Genomic DNA, 22043 nt, shown 5'->3' with positions numbered 1-22043 from the left:
ACTATGTAGGCTCATTAATGCAGAGAAAAATGGTTACTTCTAAACGATGGTAAAGTTTCCTTTTTTGTGCCTTTTTAAGATATTTTACAAAGAACATTGTATTGCTTTAATAATTAGGAAAATATACATGCTATTTTAAATAGCATAACAAAATTCTTTGTAAATTATGTCATTTAAAAGTGCACCCACTTAAATTACAGGTTTTAGTTTATTACGAATAGGTCATCCTAAAATCATGAATGGCTGTTACCAAGACGCATTAAGGTGACAACGATTTTTATGCAAATGCATTTGATTGGACCACACATCTCCTTGGAAGGCTTTCCAAGCTAAAACATTTCTAAAAGATACCCCTCACGAAGGCTCTTGTTCAGCCAGGATGCGTAAGATGGTGTAATGGATGTCAAACATCCTAGTTAGGCATCCTTGATTCGCTGGTGCCTATGTACTGTTATTAAACATTTTAAAAATCGTCCCTGCCCAGCACTAAAAGAAAAACAGCAGATGAGAGAAAACAGAGGAATAATTAGGTTTTACTTCTTCAATCCTATGAAATACAGTATAGTCAAACAGGCTATAATTGATGAGCACTAGGAACACTAAAAATATTCAAAATCCTTGATAAAAATGGAGAATATAAAACTGTTGAATAACCTAGTTACAGCTATGTTATGGGGGTAAGATTATGGATGAATTTTAAAGTCAGAATATATCAAATGATAAATGTTTCTATTAAGAAAAAGTAGTATAAATTCCTAGTACATGAAGAATTAAAACAATTATTAGTGAGGAAAACTGTCATAGAGAAAGACTAATCCCATGTGGGTCCTACAGATCAGGAGTCCCCAGTCCCCGGTCCATGGACCAGTACCTATCTGAGGTCTGTTAGGAACTGGGCTGCACAGCAGGAGGTGAGTGGCAGGCGAGCAAGCGAAGCTTCATCTGCTTCCCATTGCTCACATTACCACCTGAACTATCCCCGCCTCACCCTCGGGAAAAAATGGTCATCCATGAAATGGGTCTCTGGCGCCAAAAAGGCTAGAGACAGCAGCTGTAGACCACGTACAAAACAAAAACAAAAACAAAGTGTGACTTTAATATACCATACACCAGTCATTGAGTTGATCTCCCTGTGTTATGCTGCAGCTTCCCAGCAGCTACCTATTTTACACTTGATGGGATAAGGAGGATGGGAAGGAGTTGTGGGAGGGAGGAGATATGGGGATATATGTATAAATGCAGCTGATTCACTTTGTTGTACAGCAGAAACTGGCTCAACAGTGTAAAGCAATTATACCCCAATAAAGAGCTTAAAAAAGAAATCATACAATGTTATCTACACAGTCAGGACAATGATTAATAAAGAGTATTTGAATACCCTGAAAATTGTTACATTTTACAAAGCTAATATAAATTTTCAATTCTAACAATTATTTTTACTAATAAAAAAGTTTAAAAGCTGCTCCGTTATTATTCCTATCGGGGAATCTTCACTCCTTTGTTAAAAATGTCAGGATTTAAAAGCTAGCTTCTTTGTTTCGCTAAAAATACTCTCATTTTTAGTTAGGGTACAGTAGTTAGTTTAGGTAAGATAGCCTAACTTACTAGGAAGCAAAAATGATACTGAATATTTACCAACAGTTATACCTGGTTAGCTACAATTTGAAAACATACTATCCATTTAGAGACTTGGCAGAGAGTAGCAACAAGGCCCTGTAAAAATCAATACACAATCCACTGGCAGGAAGAAACAAAGGAGTAATGAATTTCTAGACTGCAGGGTTACCAAAGTGCTTGTAACATTTTAAACCATTTGAGGTGAGCCGGAAAAAATGTGGCACAAACTGGTTTTCAAAGCATGAAAAGTACAATAAAGGGAATTGGAAAGTCCAAAACCAAGCATGTGGAAAACTGATAAGCTTTCAAACTGATGAACTTCCAAGTTGGACTCAGTTGATTAGAGGAAATATTTAGCGAAATTATTACAGTGCTATACTGTGGTACATATAGTGTTTAATGTCAACTAGCAGTACTTAAACTACAAAGTATATTCATAAATTTGTGACATAAAAATGTTTGTTACAGGCAGTCATGAGATGTTCTTAGAAAATGTTATAAGCCAAAATTATTTAATGTCAATTCTCATTTTCTTTTGGAAACACTAATATAAACCATTTTCCTGCTTTTTTTGTCCCATGTTCAAATTTTTATAGCTACTGCTTTGCCTAATCATATTTGAATATAAACTTGTTCAGTCTGAAAAACGTGTACACAAATGGATTAAACAAAGAACATTAGCAAATGATATGAGATCACACTGGCAAATGGTCTGAAGGTTACACAGCCCATCTGTTTATTGAGAGAATCTACTGACTGCCTCCTTGACAGCAAACCCCGTTGCAGGTGGGGGGCTGTGCATTAACCCCCTGCTGCCTTGCGTACCTCCCACCACCTGACCCCCTTCCCTTCTACCCTGGCTACCTCACCTAAGCATCCTCCCTCTCACTTATGTCCTTGGATGGTAGGCAAAGGCAGTCATTTACACCCAGCTCTCACAGTTTTGTGTGTGTGGACATGGTTGAAAACTCCTCCCATCTGAAATGGCGGGACAGAAATTTTCGACCTCAGTAATTAGGAGTCTGCCTTCCCCGAAGCAAGTAATTGACATGGCGTTTTTCCTTAGGAGCAACAAAAATCATGTAACTTGCTCATTTCTGCTTTATTTTCCCCATTAGGAAGCGTAGAGCCCCAACTTTTGCTTCAACTCAGCAGCTCAGCTTCTGTTTTACGTACTGGACCCCCAAGTGCGATTTCATTAGAAGAAAAGGTCTTATGACTACAAGGTGTGTAAGCCACTCTTTTAGCTCCTAATGTTGATTTTTATATACTTAAGTTTTTCCGTTTTGCTGTATTCTTGTAAGCCATTTCAAATCCTCTGTGGAACAATCAGGGGTATAAGAAGTAAATAAAAAGTCACATTGACTGTAACCGAATATCCATTTTTTTACCTACAGTTCTTAATGTCTTCATAACGTGTTTTATTTTAGTCCAACAATTCAAGAGAGCTCCTTTAGCACGATTCCCACAGCTTCTTTGAGAACATGTGTGGGCTGAGTCACTTAATGATGGCTTTTGGAGAAGCTGTCCTGAGACCAGCCATTGGCTATCTTTTTCTCATCAAAATCTCTTTACAACTAGAACCAGCATCAGCCACCAATTTGCTGGCCATTCTGCTTACTGAGCAGAAAGCCTTCCCAGCTTTCAGGGATTTTAATCACAACAGGGGATTTAGGTGCATCCTGATTTTATGTTACATAAAACACACCTGCTTTATACTGAGTGACCATCCCTCAGATCAGTAGTTCTAAAACTTGAGCACTAATCAATCACCTGAAGGGCTTGTGAGACCACAAAACATACCTTGCTCCATCCCCAAAGCTTCTGAGTCAGTTGGTCTACAGTGCAGGTCTAAATATTTACACGCCTTTTTTTAATGTAAGTTTCAGGTGTACAGCATTATAGTTCAACATCCGTATTCACTACGGTGTGATCACCACCACAAATCTAGTTGTTACCCACCACCATATAGTTGACCCCCTTCACCCATTTTGCCCACCCACCAATGCCCTTCCTCTTCCCCTCTGGTAACCATCAATCTGGTCTCTTTATCTATGAGGTTTTTCTTTTGCTTGCTCATTTATTTTAGATTCCACATATGAGTGAAATAACTTGGTATTTGTCTTTCTCTGTCTGACTTTTTCAATTAACACAATAACTTTTCTAACAAGTTCCTAGGTGATACAGATTCTGCTGGCCTGGAAACCACACTTTGAAAACCAGTGCCTCGGGGTCAGTCCATTTCCCTGCTTAAAAATCTTTAGGGACTCTGTCCTGTCTATTCTATTAGTCACACAGATGTTTCAGCTTGGCCTTCAAAACCTCCTTGACAGAGCTTGTCCTAGTTCCTACTACATCGGTACACAGCCTGTGTGCTACAGGCCCCCTTACCTCCTCACTCTGCCCAGAGCACACACAAATCCTGTGCTCGTGCTGTCTTTCTGATGCATGTCCAGCTCTAATTATTAATTCCTCTAGAAGTTAATCATTCTTCAAAAAGACTCATGGAATGTCACCTCGTCCCAGAAGCCATCTTCATTAAAACTCTTTCATGTGTGCTTTACTCCAATATACAAGCCTGCCTTGCATGATAATTAGTAGCCATTGCATAGCTATCTTCCACGAGATTATACAGGAAGAGTGGTCAGGAAGATGCATTTAGAGTCAGAAAGGACTGGGTCCAAGTTTTGGCTCCACACTTGTTAGCTGTGTGACACAGAACACATTTCTTAACCATGAGCCTTAAAGTGGGATAACAATGTATCTCCTTCATGGGAGACTGCGGAGGATTAAATAAAATAATCTATACAAAGTCCTAAATAGCAGTCCTGGCAGATAGGGCTCAGTAAATATCACTTTTCTGGAGTTTTTAGAATGTTATCCCCAAATTCTGTGACACTCCTCCCAGGTGGTCAGGTCTATGTCTCTTCCCCCTGAATCTGATTCCTGTAACTGCTTGACAGAATATAATGGAAAGTGACTTTGTGACCCAGACTTTAAGGCACTAGAAGATTGTATTTCTTGTCTCCTAGGATGTTCGCTGATGGATCACAGCCACCTTGTGACAAGAAAGCCCAAGCAGCCCATGGAGAGGAACCCAAGCCCCAGCCCAGAGCCTCCGCTGACCTCCCAGCAGGCAGCCAGCACAACTTGAAGTAGATCCTTCAACCACCCCCCAACACTACTCCCATTGCCACGTGAGGTGCAGATGGTGAGCTGCCCTTACAAAGCCCAGCCTCAACTGCAGACATGTGAGCAAAATAAATGATTGTTGTTCTTTAAAACCATTAGGTCTCTGGGTGGTTCGTAACATAGCGATAGATGACAAAGCAGGAACATATTATTATCTTTGCATCCTTTCTCCTCTCCAGCAGAAAGGATCATAGGTTAGGACCTTCTAGAGTACTGATCACAAGATTCAGACATTTCTAGAGGGAAAATCCTCCCAGGGGATCTCTCTTTGTGAGTAAACACAGAACTCCCTGGGAAACGATTCAATTTAACCTAAGGAAAACACAACCTTACTCCTCATCTCCCCTAACCCCCACTACAGTTGTGGCAGAACCCTAAGGAACTGAGGCTTCAATAAATATAAAGGGAGCCTTACAAAAAATCTCTATAAAGTCAGCGGTACAACAGCAGTACTGCTTTGTAATCTCAAGTAACCCAATGAATGCTAGAGGAGACTAACATCCACTTTGAAAAGTAAAAAATTCAGGTGGCCACCATCTGCATCTAAGGAAAGAGAGTAGAAGGAGATAGGGCATAGCAGTTGATACACAAAGCGAAACAACTTTTCGGGGGAGTTCTACAAAATTTGGGGACACATAGTAGGTAGGGACCAAACCAGAGAAACATGATTATTTTCCTTTTATTAAATATATTACAAATGTTAATATTTTGCTAAGTTAGTAGTATTCTTACTTTGACCCTATTTTTACATGACCCTCTATAACAGGTCTTAGAAAAATAACAGTTATGGTATATAATCTGAGTGCCTAGTACTTCTCCTTTGCTGCATTCACCACAATCGGGACTTGTTAATCATGGTTAGTCTCCTTTCCTAGACGATAAATTCTATGAGTACAGGGACTGGCTAGTTTACACTCTTTCCAGTGCCCAGCACAAGGCATGATAGAATACACTCAGTAAATATTTGTTAGGTGAATGTTGAATGACTAGCACTAAAAAGGCTATTGGGAGAACTGGAATTGATGCCTGAATTACTTACGTATGAATTCACATGGGGCATAAACACAATATCCTTAAAAAAAAAAAAAAAAGAAAGAAAGAAAGAAAGGAAAACGTTTATACCCTGACATTGAAATTGCTTTAGAAATAACTGGTCGCTGTCACAAGTTAGAAAATAATGCTCTATTATGCTGGAAGAGTTATTTTTAGTCACAATCTCTTCTCCATCTATTCAAGTCCCTTTAATACTCAACAGCATTTCACCTACATTTAGAGCCATAACCCAGAATTTGGAGTTTTACAGAACCCATACTTTAAAAAATGTCAATTGTAATTGCTTTCTCAGATAACTTCTCTCCCTTTTTCTGTCAATCTACTTCCAAAAGTGGTTAACATAATGTCCCTTAAACACTGTTTTTATCATATCCTTTCCTACCTCAGAGCCTACAGTTAATCTCAATAGGCAGCTGTTTGACATTTAAACTTATTAAGAAGTTAACATATTAACAATTCCCATTAAAGGTTTCTAAAGTTCTTCCATTAATTGTCTGTACTACCATCCCTCCAAACCAAACTCACATCATATTACCATTCCCCAAACAGGCACAAAATGCATGTATCTAACCAAGCAGAGATGATGGAAGGTTTCTTCTGAATTTCACCAGTGAGGTCTCATTATTTTGTCAAGACACTACAGAAGGAAGCCCAATGCACTTTTCAGAGTGTCTATGAAAGGTTTAGCCGCACTCACAGAGAGAGACACATCAATAGAAAATCACTGTCAACTCTAATTTTGAGGGATTATTTAGAGGTTTATTTAAAATAATCTAATCTAAAACTACTATTAGACTCTTGATTTAGCCTTTGTGAAAGGAAATCTAAACTTTTTTAACAAGGCCAATGATACTTCCGCATTTTAATATATTAGCTATAATAATATTATGCGCTTCACTGGTAGTGAATCTATCATTACCTGGCTACATAATCCATCCTCATGAATTCCCTGCAACTTCTATTAATTGGAAAAAAAAAATTCAAAGGATTATATAACTTAAAGAAATCAGTACAACAGCCTTTCATGGAAACCGAACTAAATTCCTATTTAAAGGCTCAATTTACCTCCTGCCATTTTTTTCAGATGCAATGACAATAGAAAAACAAGCTGATCAAATATAGAAAAAATATCAAAAAATGAAATGTAACTACAAGAGACAGATTTAACAATGACTGAAGCCTGGGAAGATGATCAGGATAGAACCTGCAGTTTCTTAGCTACTGCATCCTCATCTGTTTCAGAAATCTCCAACATTTCCTTAAATTTGGGTCATACAGCATTCACTCATGCTCCAGGATGTTCTCATCTAGGAGATGAGAATATCCATATTACAGAACTTTTCTGTACTTGGTGTGATAATTAGTGGGAAGAAGAAACATTTCAAAAAAAGAATCAATGATGCTCCTGCACATTATCATAACTGCCATTCAATAAGATCTTAGAAGTCTTGCAGGATTTACTTCTGCTTATAATTACCTGCAGTCAGTTGGGAGGGAACAGCACATGATTAAACAGAAGACTTTCTAACAACAACTTCTGTGTAGTTTCAATTTCTGTGCAGCTTTTGATATTTACAGTTGACTACAGGTGTGTGGGAAATGTGCTGGGAATTCACAGCATTTAAAGTAAAATAAAGATTCCGTGAATGACAACCTCCAGGTCTAGAAAAATGATTCGTGTCATTCATGTTGCCTTTGAAGCAGAGGCATGGTGAGAGCCTAGGTTAGGAGTCAGACAGAAAATGGCTTATTTATTCTCGGAGGCTGTTTCTCCATTCCTAAAGTGGGCAACTATAACTGATAAAGTGATTTCGTAAGATGACAGGAGATAATGTATGTGAAGTGCCTGGTACATAATAAAAACTCAATAATGTTAAGTCTCATTCATTCTCCATGTCCTGCTCCAAATTCAGCCTGCTGGAAACTGCAGCAAACCTCAGGATTCCTTACAAGCGTGAGTCAAATGGAATTGACCCTTTTCTTGATTTTGGTTTGCCTACTGCCTAGACCACAATCATGGGGTGAGGGAAGGAGGTTGTAGAAAAGAAATTGTTCTAGTTTGAAAGGAATGAACCACCTCCCTCCTCTTCACTTTTAGGTGGCTAGGAACAGAGGTGGTTGTAAACAGAATTATTCATGCCACGTTTAAAACAATGCCACTGAAAATTAAAGATTTAACATAAAAAGAGTATGCTGCCTAAATATGAAGATGTGGGAAAGAAATTGACAAGCTGTAGGATAAGTATTCATAATGGTTCACAGGTCTAACTGCTATCACACCATTTCTATATACTTAAAAAGTCACTTCTAAAAATGATTAACAATATATACTATCCTATTCCCAAAACACTTTACAAGTTTCCAAAATTCCTAAGCCCTCTTTTGGTGGGGCAACAACTGCCCAAAACGTTTGGGTAACAACTGACCAGCCAATTCTCTCTACCCAGGACCCATACAGCCACCACAGAGCCCCCAGAAATGATGCTGGCTCCACATCTTTTCAGCCTGTGGGCTGCTAGTTCAAAATATCCATCTGATGTCCTATTACTGCTTATTTTCCTGCTTGCCTTAGGGGCTGCGAGGATAAATTAGTAGCCTAAATTAGCTTTAGTTTCCATCTGGCAAATTCTGACTTAAGGAGTGAGAGTTCTACCCTGAGAAATAAGAAGCAATGCCCACTTTATGAGATAGGAAGCAGGTGACCAAGGTCTGTCCTATAACTTTCAAAGTGTGAGGAGGAGGAGAAAGTGCAGGGAAAAATCTTTCTACCAACACAGATTGAGATTCAAATGCAAGTATTTTTTTCAAGCACCTACTATGTCCCAAATCCTTTGCTAGGTGCTGTAGCATATTAGCTTGGTTAATCCCTACAATTCAAACAAACCTGTGACTGTGCATTAATGCCAGAGAGATGTGCTATTAAAGCATCCACCCAACCTCATTTACCTAGGGATTTAAAGTCTTTCTTAAAGGCAGAGAAGCTGCAATGCCCAGACACCAGCACACAGATGGTCCTTTCCTTTTAACTTGGTGAGAATCAACCTATACTGTGCATAAAAGTTACTGCCCAGGCTTGTATATACAAAATCATGTCTCATGTACTTTACTGGTAAGTTAAGAGCTTCCCAAGTGCTTACTATCTGCAATATTTTAACCATTAAAGCCTAATGCCCATAGGAGACGCAACTCCACTTTAATACAGGTAAGGTGCCTAGTGCAGTGCTTGACACAGAGAGAAGACTCTGTCCATGGTTTCTTTTCCACAGAAGAATGTCATGAGAAGGGTTCGGGGCTGCCGGAGAGCTTGTCAGCTCTAGCATTTATTTTTGTAAGGGGTAATTACGTGAGCATAAGCCCTGTAATGGTCCACTTAAAATAGGCCAACATAGATGTCCTGGAGCAGAACAAATTCCGACCATGTTGAAATGTATTTTACATTCTTGCCAGGTCATCTTTAGCACTATGTGAAGCAATCTTCTGCTACTTTACCCAACATTCTGTGGAAAAAGTTGAAAAGGAATTCGATTTTATAACAGATAGGTCTTTAGAAATTTACAGTAATCTTAAGTTATGAAAGCAGATGTCTTTTAACCAAAAAATTCATTTAATTTAAAAATCTAAACTGAACTGAGGAGAAATGGATTGGGAAAAAAATACAACTGAAGATAGATTTTTGCCTTTCAAAAAATTTCAAGTGGAGGATTTAACTTATCAATCTTATTTTAGGTGCACAAGACCTTAACTAAAAACCATAATCAGCTCATCTTATCAGTTTGAAGAGAAACACTGTTCATTGCTAAGTGACAAAAGTGATGAGGAAGCACATTTTCCATGCCTTCTTAAAGGGCAATAATTGGAAGCATCTGAGATATTCACATTTTTTAGACAACCACTATGACATTCTGCCTTTACTATGGCTCTGGTACAAACTTTTATCTGCCCAGCAGTTAGGGTGTTTTTTGTAATTTTTCCCTTGAAAATGGTGGTAAGCTAAAAATATTTACATTATTTACATTCAATAAATTAAACTTTTGATGCAAAAAAACAGAATACACTATAATTTTTCATTTTCTTAAAAGAGGACTTTAATAGCACATCAGATCACTGGGATTCTCAAGCTTAAAATACATCATCGGCTGGCCACTTGATTTAGGATGAAATCCAGCCTTTCTGTGGCCTTCACCCTCCAGCACGGTCTGGCCCCGGCCTCCATCTGTATCTGATCTTGTGCCACTCTTTCTTGCTCTCTAATTTCCTGCAGCTGCTACCAATTATCAAGCTCCTTCCTCTCCAAGGGCCTTTGCATGTGCTGCTCCCTTTGCCTGAACAGTCTTCTTCCAGCTGGGTTCAGGATATCCCTTCTTCAGGTCTCAGGGAGGCCTTTTCTGACCCAATATAAGCTACCCTTAATCTCATAACATGCCTTCCTTTTCTCTCACAATCAAAATTTGTACTTAGATACTGTATTTATTGGTCTAATGTCAATCTCTCCCACTAGACTCTAAGGTCCATGAGAAAGCAAGCATACCCCTCATTCACCACCCTGGAAGCCCAGGACATACCTGAAGATGATACACATCTGATGAAGGAATGGATGCTGGATCCCCTCACCTTTCCCCACCCTGTCCAACTACATTTGAAATATGGGATATAGCCTTTCCTTTCTTATTTGTTCAACAACTATTTGTATTTTGACTCAGAAAATTGAAAGACAGAACCTGAAACCTCTTAATTTTTCTTCTCAAAATAACCACAACCAAAGAGAAGGAGGATAGAATTTTGAGTACTGCTTTAAACTCTTGTTTCTTCTTATAATCTAGAAAGAATTAATCATCTACGTGGCAAAGGAAATTCCCACAAGAACCCATGACTTGTAGCTTAGCCACTGAGGGTTAAGATGAGATGGCTGAAGTAGAATTACAAGGGCTAATATATTCAACCTCTTATACCAGGTAGTGTGAATATAGGGGTCCAATGCCTTAAATTTTATATCCTTTTGCTTATCTTTTTGTCTTAAATATTTTAAAATAAAAATTTAAATCTCAAAAAAAAAAAAAAAAAAGATGAGATGGCTGAAATGTTATCAGAATGCCTCAGAGGAACACCCTTTATTTTCAGATCACAAGGAACTAATTCTAAAAAGAAACTACTAATTGAACTCACAGTCCCACAAATTCTGATAATCTTCAAAGTGTACAAAAATACATTCTTGGTTTCATACCATCTGTAACCCTGAATCTATCCTGCACCCAAGGGTGGAGGAAATGGTACATCACTGAGCTGGGAGAGCTCCATCTCGAGTTTGTTCTCACAGATATCCTACTGATTTACTATTAATAATCAGGAAGAAAACGTTACTTGAGTGACTTCAGTTGCATATTAAATGGTAGTGATAAACACTTTGCTTTCATGGGATCATTATCGTCATTTTTTTTAACCATGTGATTCCATTTATGTTTTTATTGACGTACAGTTGCTGTACAATATTCTATAAGTTACAGGTGTATGATACAGTGATTCACAATTTTTAAAGGTTATACTCCAGTTATAGTTATTATACAACACTGACTACCCTGTTGTGTTGTACAATATATCCTTGTTAGCTTATTTTATACCTAATAGTTCGTACCTCTTCATCCCCTACCCCTAATATTAAAAAAAGCAGTATTTTGCCTGATGTTCTTCTATTTTTTTCCCTCACTAACAGTAAATGTTTATCAGGGAAAATAAAGTCTCTCAGAAGAATCAAAATTGATATTTCCTGTTTGCTCTACTAGACCAAATACAATGCTATTTTAAAAATCATCAGCTATTGTATATTATGAAAACTCATTTGCTTGCAGAAAATACGTCTGGTCAACTCCTCCTTTTTCTAGACATAGAACAAAGGCGTTATCTGAGCAGACAGGGAAGGAAAAAATTTATGTTTCACAAATTCAGCTCTGCTCAGCAAATTCATCCACTAACTAAAATAAACAGCATACAAAAAAGGGTACCTTTTGGTCAATCAATTGCCTGCAATCATAGGAGAATTCTGAAATACAAAAGGCTGCGTGTTTTACTTAGCTGAAACCAGAATGTTATTCTTTTATCATTATTTAGCAGACATGTCATATGAAGAAAACCCTCACAATACTCTGTAGTATACTCATAGCTGCTTTCAAAAGGAGTGGAAACACTGTTCTATTTCATGCTTTCATTTTATTTAAAAAGATTGACTTTGCTCTGTGTAAGGATTCCAGCGCGGAGCCATACAGCCAAAAAGGTTTTTGAATTTTAAAAATAAAACATTTAAGTTCTAAGAAACTACAGTGCAATTCTAAATATGTGGCATGTTTTGAAAGTCATGAAATTTGTTAAAATGGGCATTTTCAGATTAATTTTTAGCTTTGAGAAAGAATATTTCACAGGAAAATCACTATCATAACAAAATATATTTGAATCTTTAAGGTTCTTACATTTATTTTAGCAAATAAAGTTTTGAAAGGGGCATTTCCTTAACCAGTACTACTTTACAGCAGTGTTTCCCAAGTGGGGGTGGAGACCTTTATAGCTGTCACAGCTAGGGAGGTGCTGCCGGCATGTAGTGAGCAGACAGAGGCCAGGGAGGCCACAAAGCATCCTATAGTGTGGAAGACAGTTCCCTTCCCGCAACAACAACCACAAACACCTGGTCCCACCTGTCAACTGTGCTCAGGTTGAAAACCCTGCTTTAAAGCAAAACTGTTTAAAGCAAAACTGTTAATTTTGTTTTAAAAAATAGAGTTGTGAACCCAATGGAAAGGTCAGGTTTTCAAAAAGGAGGATATTCTAAGCAAAAGACATACTGAGTCACAGTCCGAGAAAGTATAACTTAGGCCCAAATGGCACTACTCAGAACAATTAATTCTAAATATATAAACTCAAGATATAAGAATTTTCTAAATGGGAACAATCATAATAAACTCCACCGATATTCAGTTCAAACTTTTTGTGCCTGGTACAAAGGAAGCACTCAACAAATATTTACTGAGGGAAGGAGTAAATACATGGTCTTGTACCATGTCCCACGACACCGTATAGGGTAACAGTAAACCAAGATAATGGGCTTATTAGGTTGTTAGAGGTCCTCTAACCTGCCTTCCTCCACAGCACTAGCATGTAGCCAGCCAGCGCCAGTTCCCAGTTCCCTGTGCAGCTAGGTGTGTCCACAAAAGCTCTCACCAATGCACACGCACACACTGCTTAGAGGAAGCTGCTTGTTCTTCGTTGCCTCTCTTGCCCCCACCCTTCACCGTAGGTTGGGATATGGAGGTGGCACTGACCAAGTTTCAAGCATACAGAGGAAGCTACTTCTCTACAGAGAGCAGTAAGATAATACATCACCTGAGTGGCTGAATGACAACTTGGCAGAGAGCGACCCCTCCCGCAGAGATCACTCATCTCCAGAATGGTATGTGAGAAATGAACTACTTATTTATTATTCTTTGGGTCTCTTTGTTGCAGCCACTTGCACAAGTCACTTCTATAATCTGATATTTCCTATGATACCAGGGCTACAAATGCTTTCTAAGGAAATCTTAAACTGGCTAATTTTTAAAAGTTTCAGTGTGAACAATACTTGAAAATCTGGATCATATGGTCACTCTATAGTGACTACAGGTTAAGAGGAAGAACTGCCACGTCTGTTAATTGTGTTAATTCGCATGTATCCAATTAAATGGAAAAAGAAGGCAAATCTGGAGCTACCTTCCCAAGGAATTCATTGTTTCGATGATATAATATTTACACAAACTCATGCTAATGACAGCGGGCTAGACCCTGTAAAAATGGAGGCTAAAACAATTTTAACTCTTAAAATTTTATAATTACAGCATTTTCATCTTCTTGCCTTTGTCTCCCCTTAGACTAAGATGCCGGTAAAAATACTAGTAGCAAGAGGGAAAAGGGAGTGAAGGCCAGAGGATCCCACAAACTAAACACCAAGCATTGAAATAATGATCTCTGGATTAAGCTGTATATTCAAATCTTGAATATTCAATTAAATTTGATTTAAAAGGCTCTGTGTCTATCTTGGTTTTCAGAAAATGTAGCTGCTTCTTGTTGAGCACATTCTTTATTAAACTCCAAAGTATTTTCCTCTAGATTTTATTTGATGTAGAATATAGTCATTCAACGATTTATTCCCACTTTACGTGAATGGGGGGAAGTCACTGGGAAACAAAATATTTCTTTCGCGATAAAATTAAAACATATTTCAGATTTTCCATTAATATATTGCTCTTTTCAAAATATAATGTCCTCCCAATAAAAATTAATGTCTTGACTATTACATCTGTTATAAAGCCATAAATTTATTGAAAAATATTTTTACCTTAAACATATGAAAACAGTAAAAGAACTAAAATATATATTGTAATTTCCTAATACCCTTCCCCGAAATCATTTTTATGGATTGTTCTGACAAGTCCATGGCCATTAATTCAATGATCTATGCAACTTCTCATGATAACTTGACAGTCAAGAGAACCAGGATAACATGATTAAAAAGTAAAATAGCTTGGTGTGAAATATCTTTTTAAAGTTTCTAAAATTGTGAAGAATTTGAATGCCTCACAACAGAATCATTTCTAAGTTATAATAAAGTTCGGGATATAAATTAGGCATCCTCTATCTCAAAAAAATCAAAATTTACAAATTAAATTCAAAAATCTTTACTATACTCAGAGAAATTATTTTTGACTTTTTTTTTTTGACTTTTTTTAAACAAAATGCATTTCTCCCAACTGAACACTGTTTACTAATTGAGTAGATTTTGACTTTTAGTTTAGGAATAAGCTTATCTTATAATATGAAATAAGAATAAAAGTTTCACATTCTCTCTCCTTCCCAATTTCTTTCTGGGGCATTAGCCAGTCACTAAATTACATTCTACTGTTAAAGGAAAAGGTAACTAAAGGACACATCTGGACCCAAGTAAATATTTCACTAGTTTTGCCAGGTCCAACGAATGCCCCCAGGGGAACAGTCAATCAGTAAATCACCACAGTGAGTCTACCACAGCTACGACAGGTATATGAAAATGACATTACCGACTCTTAAAAATGCAATCATCTAAACAAATCAATCACAATTCTCCATTTTAAAAAGTGACGAAAAGCTTTAAGAATCTGCAAACATGTCACATCCATGCATACCACATTTTCAACCTGAGATAAGTCACGATCTCTTTGGGCTTCCTTTTTGTTTGTTTGAGTCTATAAATAAAAGAGACTGGTATCAGCCAGTGGTCCTCCACAGGGGCAGTACCCTAGGAGACGTTTTGGAAATAGGCGAGAACAATTGGTTTTCACAGTGACTGGCACTTAGGGGGCAGGGCTAGGGGTGTGCCATACATCCAGGAACTGTCCCAAGTCCCCCACAACTTTCAAATGTCCCACTGTTCACTCCCTTCATTAGAACCTTCAGTATGACTAACTAAGCCTAAAGAGTAACTTCTTTTCACACATAAACAAGTTGTTTTAATTCAGTTTTAACAAAGGATAAATTTTCCAGCAATTCGACTCCCATGTAAATGTCTGCTTTTGTTTGGAACTTTACCAAGTGTCATTCACCATTTCAGAAAAATCACCCCACCCATAGTCAATCTGCTCCCTGTACCCAAGTCGACGACACAGCACACCTGAATCAGGGCTCCCTTGCAACGGTTGCACTCATGGTGATGTTATGAGACTAGGTGGGAACAGCCATCTATTTTATCATGTCTCCCACTACAGTCATGCCAGAGCAGTGATATATATGAAAATGCATAATATTTTATTATAATTTCCTGTTACTTTTTATCACAATTAGGACACTGTATTGGTTATTTTTAACATAGCCTACTTATATATGCAATTTTCTATACTTTTCATTTCAGCATAGTAAAAGGGTAATACAAAGTATTTTATGAAAATGAAAAACTAGGTCTGAGATATGCAAACCCTGACCTAGAATATCATCTAAGGCTCCTGAGAGATCCAACACGCTTTCATTCCATAAAAAACGTTCAGTTCGGCAAGTCCTGATCATTAGCAAGCCTTTATCTCTGCTCAAGTCTGAAAGCAATGCAACTAAGTTAAAAAGAGAAATACATGAGGTCACTAAGGTGATAACATAAAAACACAGACTCCGCTGAACACTCCAACATTTGTGTGAGTGGAGGGAAGTGTCACGGTGCTGACGCCTTTTACAGGTGAATAGAAGGGACAGAGAAACACCTAAGGGAGAATCGAAGCCCTCACATCCTTTTGGTTTCAAGAAGCTACACTACTGGCCTCACAGGTGACTGCTGGCTTGTCCTCTCCTTGGGCTGTGGGTCACAGATCTGAGTGATGCACTGAGCCTTTCTCCCACAAAGTTTATTCAAGAAAATATACACTGGAAAACAATGCAAATGCTCCAGATGTGGAACAGGATGAATACCTCTCACCACCAAACGGTGCACAAGTCTACTTAGCAAATCTTATTCAAAAAGCAACACCCTCAATTCCTCACTCACATGGAGTTGGTATAACCAAATTCCACTTTTTCTGAGGCCATTGTTCTCTGTCATTGGACTGAAGAATTATCATCCCCACTATACCAATTTCCAGTTTGTGAAAATGTACTTAAATCATTATTTCAGGAACATTGCCCCTTCCCCCACTGGACTCTCAGCACATTCACCGTCTCCATTACGTCTGACCGTCCACCGTCGTTACCGCTTTCCCCAACATATCGGCACCCACAGGGGGCAACCTTGTTTTTACATTCCACAGTTTCACACGTTAAAATAAACGCCCTAAGACAAAGTTTGAGGAACTATTCCCTGTGAAAAAAATAAATCCACACTTCCTGTATAATAAATATATCCCTCTTGGTCAAACGACCAACAGTCAGGAAACATCTGATTACATACAAAGTATTAAAAATAAAAGAGAAAAATAAAACCTTAAGTTTGGCTTGCAAACCAAAACAAGTGCAACCTTGGGAGTAACCAGTTAGAAAATTCTACATCAGGAAAGTTTAACAACATTATTTTTAAGAAAACAAAACTTTCCCGAGGTATTCTAATATACTGGAAGATAATTCTTTACAAATTATGAAAAGTTGAAAATTACTGTAAGATCATTTGAAAAAAGTAATAAAACTATTTGAAGATACATATGTATATACAGATATCTAGTTTTTAACTCAAGAGTTTCTGAAAATAAGAAATCATAATTTATATAGGGAGGAAAAAACCTCTATTATCAGAAATTTCTTTCATAAAAGATTCTTTTAATTTTTCCTCACTGGCCTCACATATGTGTAGGATACCAAGCCACCAATTTTCTGAGAACTTATGTCTTTAACCAAATAAATATAGGAAACATAAAAGAATTTCAGAAGCAATATAGCTTAATTCTCAAGTTCCCCAAACAGTTTAGAATCATTCCTCCTCCTTTCAATGACCATCCGAGCTCAATGCGCGTTTGGGCTTATCAAGGTTATGGGTTGGTGTTCGGGGTAAGGGGCACATTTTAACTTGATGTGACATTTTAAACCTACATGACTCAAAAATTAAGAAAAAGAAGCTTTGCCATTGGCCATTTGAAAAAAAGAAAATGATACAGAAATGGGACCCGGCCCTAGAAGGTTCTTACCCGCAGGGCCTCGATGACGAGGTCTCTGGCCTCCAGCTCCCCTTCCATCACGCTGAGGAGCATCCGAAGCTCTGATCTGCTGAGAGTGTCCACATCGAACTCCTTTTTCTGTAACACAAATTTTAAAAAATGAAAAAACTTCCTAAAGGTATGCAACGGGCCATTTTTATCCCAGTGGCTCAGCAAACCCAAGGGAGACCAGGGCCCCATTTGGCAGCAATCTGTGCTCTGACCTTCTAGGAGGAGAGGTAAAAACCACAGTACCAATATCCCAAATCCCTCAACCAAGGAGATCTATTTTCCCAGCCTGCCTGCCCACCTGGCTTCAGGATCTCTTCAAATTATATTGTACCACACAAATTTAAAGTCCCTGGAGTTTATATCAAAACAGGCCCAGTGTGTATTGGGGAGAAGCTGCGAGTGCAGCAAAGAAAGCACAAATGTATTCCTAGAAGGGCCCCAACATAAAGGCTCCTATGAGGTTATTATAAATTCCAGGACATCCAATAATAACAAGTCATGTTTATAGAACACACTGCAGCAGAGGCCACCAGCTAGCCGCCTACAGCCAGATCTGGCCCACAGATGTGTGTTACTTGGGCCACAGAGGGTTTTGTTTTATTCAGTCAGTGCTAAAAAAAAAATCTACAGATGTCACCAAAAAATCCAGATCACTGGCTTCTCCTCAAAACTCAGAAGACTGGGTAACCCCAGATTCACATTCCCACAGGGTAATAATTCACAGAGCCAAGTAGCAGCTGCCCCTTTAGAAGAAGCATGCTCTTTGCTACCCCTACAACCACACACACTCACACACACATATGAATGCAATGTGCTTGTGAGAAGCCTGGCCTGCCACCCGCATGTAGTCATCTGGGCCCATAGTCAGGTGAGTCTGGAAGCCCTGCTATCTGGTTATCACATGCTTTCTTAGGCAACGCCTCTGTGGCTTCTTGCCATTCCAGAAAGCCGGCTTGATAGGGAGCTGAGGCTGGAGTAAGTGAGCCTTCCAGGGACCAGTTATACCAAGAGGCATCAGCACCATGGCCCTAGAGGTCATAACTCCCACCCACTGCTCATGCAGCCCCATGGTCTGCCCTCCACCGTCCCTCGCTGGTGACTGCATTCAACCCCACAGCTTTAAATCCCACTGATATACCACTGGTTCCCCGTTCTTCTGTCTCCAACTCTGCCTTCTTTCCTCACAACAACTTTTACCAGCAGGTCTCCTGACAGCCACCTCACAGATAAAGCTGAGAGACGACGGGTTAGCGTGCTCGCAGCCAGGCCTAGGTAAGTTCACAGCCCCAGCTCCCCCCACAACACACAGGCCCACTGCTCCCTTGTGTGGAGACTCATTTGAGAAACCCCATCACCATCAGAGGGAGGGCAACACACATTCATCCCCAAACGTCTCAGAACACCCGACCTCAGAAGCCAGTCTTCAGGATGTTGCAGAACATGCCTTCACATCTGCCCAGCACCCAGTGGTTTTTCAAGGAACCCTCAAAGAATCAAATCTAACCTATAAGATAGGTATCATTCCCTCTATTATTATTTCGGATTAGAAAACCACAACTCAGGAGTCGGGTAATGTACCCAGGTCACACAACCAGGAAAGGACAAAACTGCAACCAAGTACTGTGACTTGTCTGCACACTTTGCCAGCATGGTGCCAACATTCTAGGGACGAAAACAGTGCTGTTCTACCAATGAGCCAGGAGAATCAGTTTAGCACCTATGTATCTGACACCACACTATCATTGTGATGACACACAAGTAAGCACAGCAAAGCCTATAAATGATTCCAGGGACTTCCAAACAGGTATGGCCAGAACTGGGCACTTGTCAGTTTCCAAAGAACCTTCTGTAAGAAGATGATGGTATAAAGGGAAAGCAGACCAGAGCTGGCTGGTTCTCTGAAGAAAGACTTTTAAAGGCTCTTTCTCTTAAATTGTTTCTTTTTGCACACACATTCAGCAGAACAGTTATTTGGAAAGGCAGGGGCTATGTATGGAAAAAAAGAAAAACCTATAGCAAGCCTACAGGATGGATAGTTCTGGGAGACCCTTGCTTGGAAGGTTAACTTGGGGATGTTCCTGTGAATAGTAAAATCTAATATACTAGGGCTTAAATTCTGCTCCCATTACGTAGTGGTTCCACATAAGTCTTATAACCCAGTTCTTCTCAAAGTCAGGCGTAAGAATCACCTGGAGACCTTGTTAACCCAGACTGCTGGGCTCCATCCTTGAAGCTTGATTCAGAAGGTCTGAGGTGGGGCTGTGAATTTGCCTTTCTATATACTCCTGCTGCTGGTGGGGGTTCTGGTCCAAGGACTACACTCAGAGAAGCGTTCTGTCACTTATCTGAGTCTGTTTTCTCATCTGTGTAACAGAAACCCCAACATCTATCCCAGAAAGTTCTTGCGAGGATTAAAGAAGGTATCAATGACATGATGCACCCCATGTTCATAGCAGCACTATTCACAATAGTCAAGACATGGAAACAACCTAAGTGTCCACTGACAGGTGAATGGATAAAGATGTGGTACATATACACAATGGAATACTATTCAGCCACAAAAAAAGAATGAAATAATGCCATTTGCAGCAACATGGATTCAACTAGAGATCATCATACTAAGTGAAACAAGTTAGAAATAGACAATATATCACTTATACTCGGAATCTAAACTATGATACTAATGAACCTATCTACAAAACAGAAACAGAGTCACAGACATAGAGAATAGACTTGAGGTTGCCAAGGGCAAGGGGGTTGGGGGAGGGATGGAGTGGGAGTTTGGGATTAGCAGATGTAAGCTATTATACACAGAATGAATAAACAACAGGGTCCTACTGTATAGCTCAGAGAACTATATTCAATATCTTATGAAAAACCATCATGGAAAAGAATATTAAAAAAGAATGTATATATAGGTATGTATAACCAAATCACTTTGCTGTACAGTACAAATTAATACAACACTGTAAATCAACTATACTTCAATAAAAAAAAATCAATGAAGTGCTAAATAAAGGCAGGTGAATGTTATTAAAGCTGAGAGCATCCAGATGTTTTATGTAGGGAGGAGTGGGCCATTGGCTATCAGCCTATTTCTTTGAAAATCTAGCAGCCCAAGTCCAATAAACTCAGTCTATTGTCTATGATTAAAGACATACTCTTTTATCCTGGTTTTTCCCACTGAGATGGGAGAGTAAGCTGCAACTCTTATGTGCTTTAGAGGGTAATGTTTCATTAATGCCGCGCTGGTGGTTTTAAAGATTTTAATTAATTGTATATTTTATTGTCCTTGTTTCCCTGAAGCTTCATAAGCAAAGCACTCCATTTTAAAAACTAATAAATTATGAAAGACATTGTGAAGATTCTGATTCACATTAGAGTCAGGAGAGCTTGCCCTGGTTCCATCATCATCAACATCACAACATGTGACCTGCTACCAACACTTCTATTTTTTAATACATCACCACCAATAAAAAGGAAAATTCATTAAAGAAACACTGTTACAAGGATTCTTGCTAAACCATAAATTATGTTACAGAGAACGTTAAAAAAAATTCTGTCTCTCATCAAAATGTATTAAGTGATGTATTATTTTTTTTAATTAATTTATTTATTGGCTGTGTTGGGTCTTCGTTGCTGCACACGGGCTTTCTCTAGTTGCTGCGAGCGGGGGCTACTCTTCATTGTGGTGCGCAGGCTCCTCATTGTAGTGGCTTCTCTTGTTGTGGAGCACAGGCCCTAGGTGCGCGAGCTTCAATAGTTGCGGCACATGGGCTCAGTAGTTCTGGCTCAGGGGCTCTAGAGCACAGGCTCAATAGTTGTGGTACACAGGCTTAGTTGCTCTGCGGCATGTGGAATCTTCCCAGGGCAGGGATGGAACCCGTGTCCCCTGCATTGGCAGGCAGATTCTTTACCACTGCGCCACCTAGGAAGTCCAAGTGATGTATTATTTTAAACATAGAGTGCACCTGTCTGCCTGCTTGTCTCTCTCCTACCTCTCACCCTTGCTTCCTCACTAAAGACACTTCTAATTCCTGCCCTTCAATAATAAAAATATAAGAATATTTTCAAAAGGTCATTCTCCAATGCTTGATGTTTTCATCCCCTATTCTGGCAAAACAGGATAAAAGAAAGCACATGAAATTATGTTACAGGTCTTAGGACTCTGAGTATTTTACAAATAGATTCAAAGCATTTTGGTATTTTCAGAAAATAAAGAGGCTCAGAAGCAAAATTCCCATTAAAAAATTCTATTATTGTTTCATATGAAGTGTCATTTATCTGACCTGATGCACTTACAGTACAAAAGTACTTAGTCATAGAAAAAGCAATTATTAAAGTTTCCCATTTAAGAGTAAAGTTATTATTCTAAATTGTATAATTTTTAAAACACTTTGAGGTATCACTGACATAAAAAAATGCTGTACACATTTAATGTATACAATTCGATGAGTCTGAAGATAAGTATACACCCAGGAAAGCTTCACCACAAGCTACTCTGTAAACAAATCC

At 38.7% G+C, this 22043-nt stretch overlaps 1 protein-coding gene across 7 annotated transcripts in view; it reads right to left on the bottom strand.

The window, feature by feature from the left end:
- Positions 1–22043, bottom strand: part of CTTNBP2 (cortactin binding protein 2) — a 203059-nt gene that overhangs the window by 115139 nt on the left and 65877 nt on the right. For all 7 annotated transcript variants that reach the window (XM_057731496.1, XM_057731497.1, XM_057731494.1 and 4 more), the window contains one exon: positions 17508–17615. In XM_057731496.1, coding sequence (XP_057587479.1) covers positions 17508–17570 — 63 coding nt within the window. In that variant the 5' untranslated portion in view covers positions 17571–17615. The remainder of the gene's footprint in view (positions 1–17507; positions 17616–22043) is intronic.

The sequence above is a fragment of the Hippopotamus amphibius genome, chromosome 4 (genome assembly GCF_030028045.1).
Source record: "Hippopotamus amphibius kiboko isolate mHipAmp2 chromosome 4, mHipAmp2.hap2, whole genome shotgun sequence".
Taxonomy (NCBI): domain Eukaryota; kingdom Metazoa; phylum Chordata; class Mammalia; order Artiodactyla; family Hippopotamidae; genus Hippopotamus; species Hippopotamus amphibius.
The sequence above is the reverse complement of the archived record's forward strand: the minus strand, read 5'-3'. Positions and strand labels throughout refer to the sequence as shown.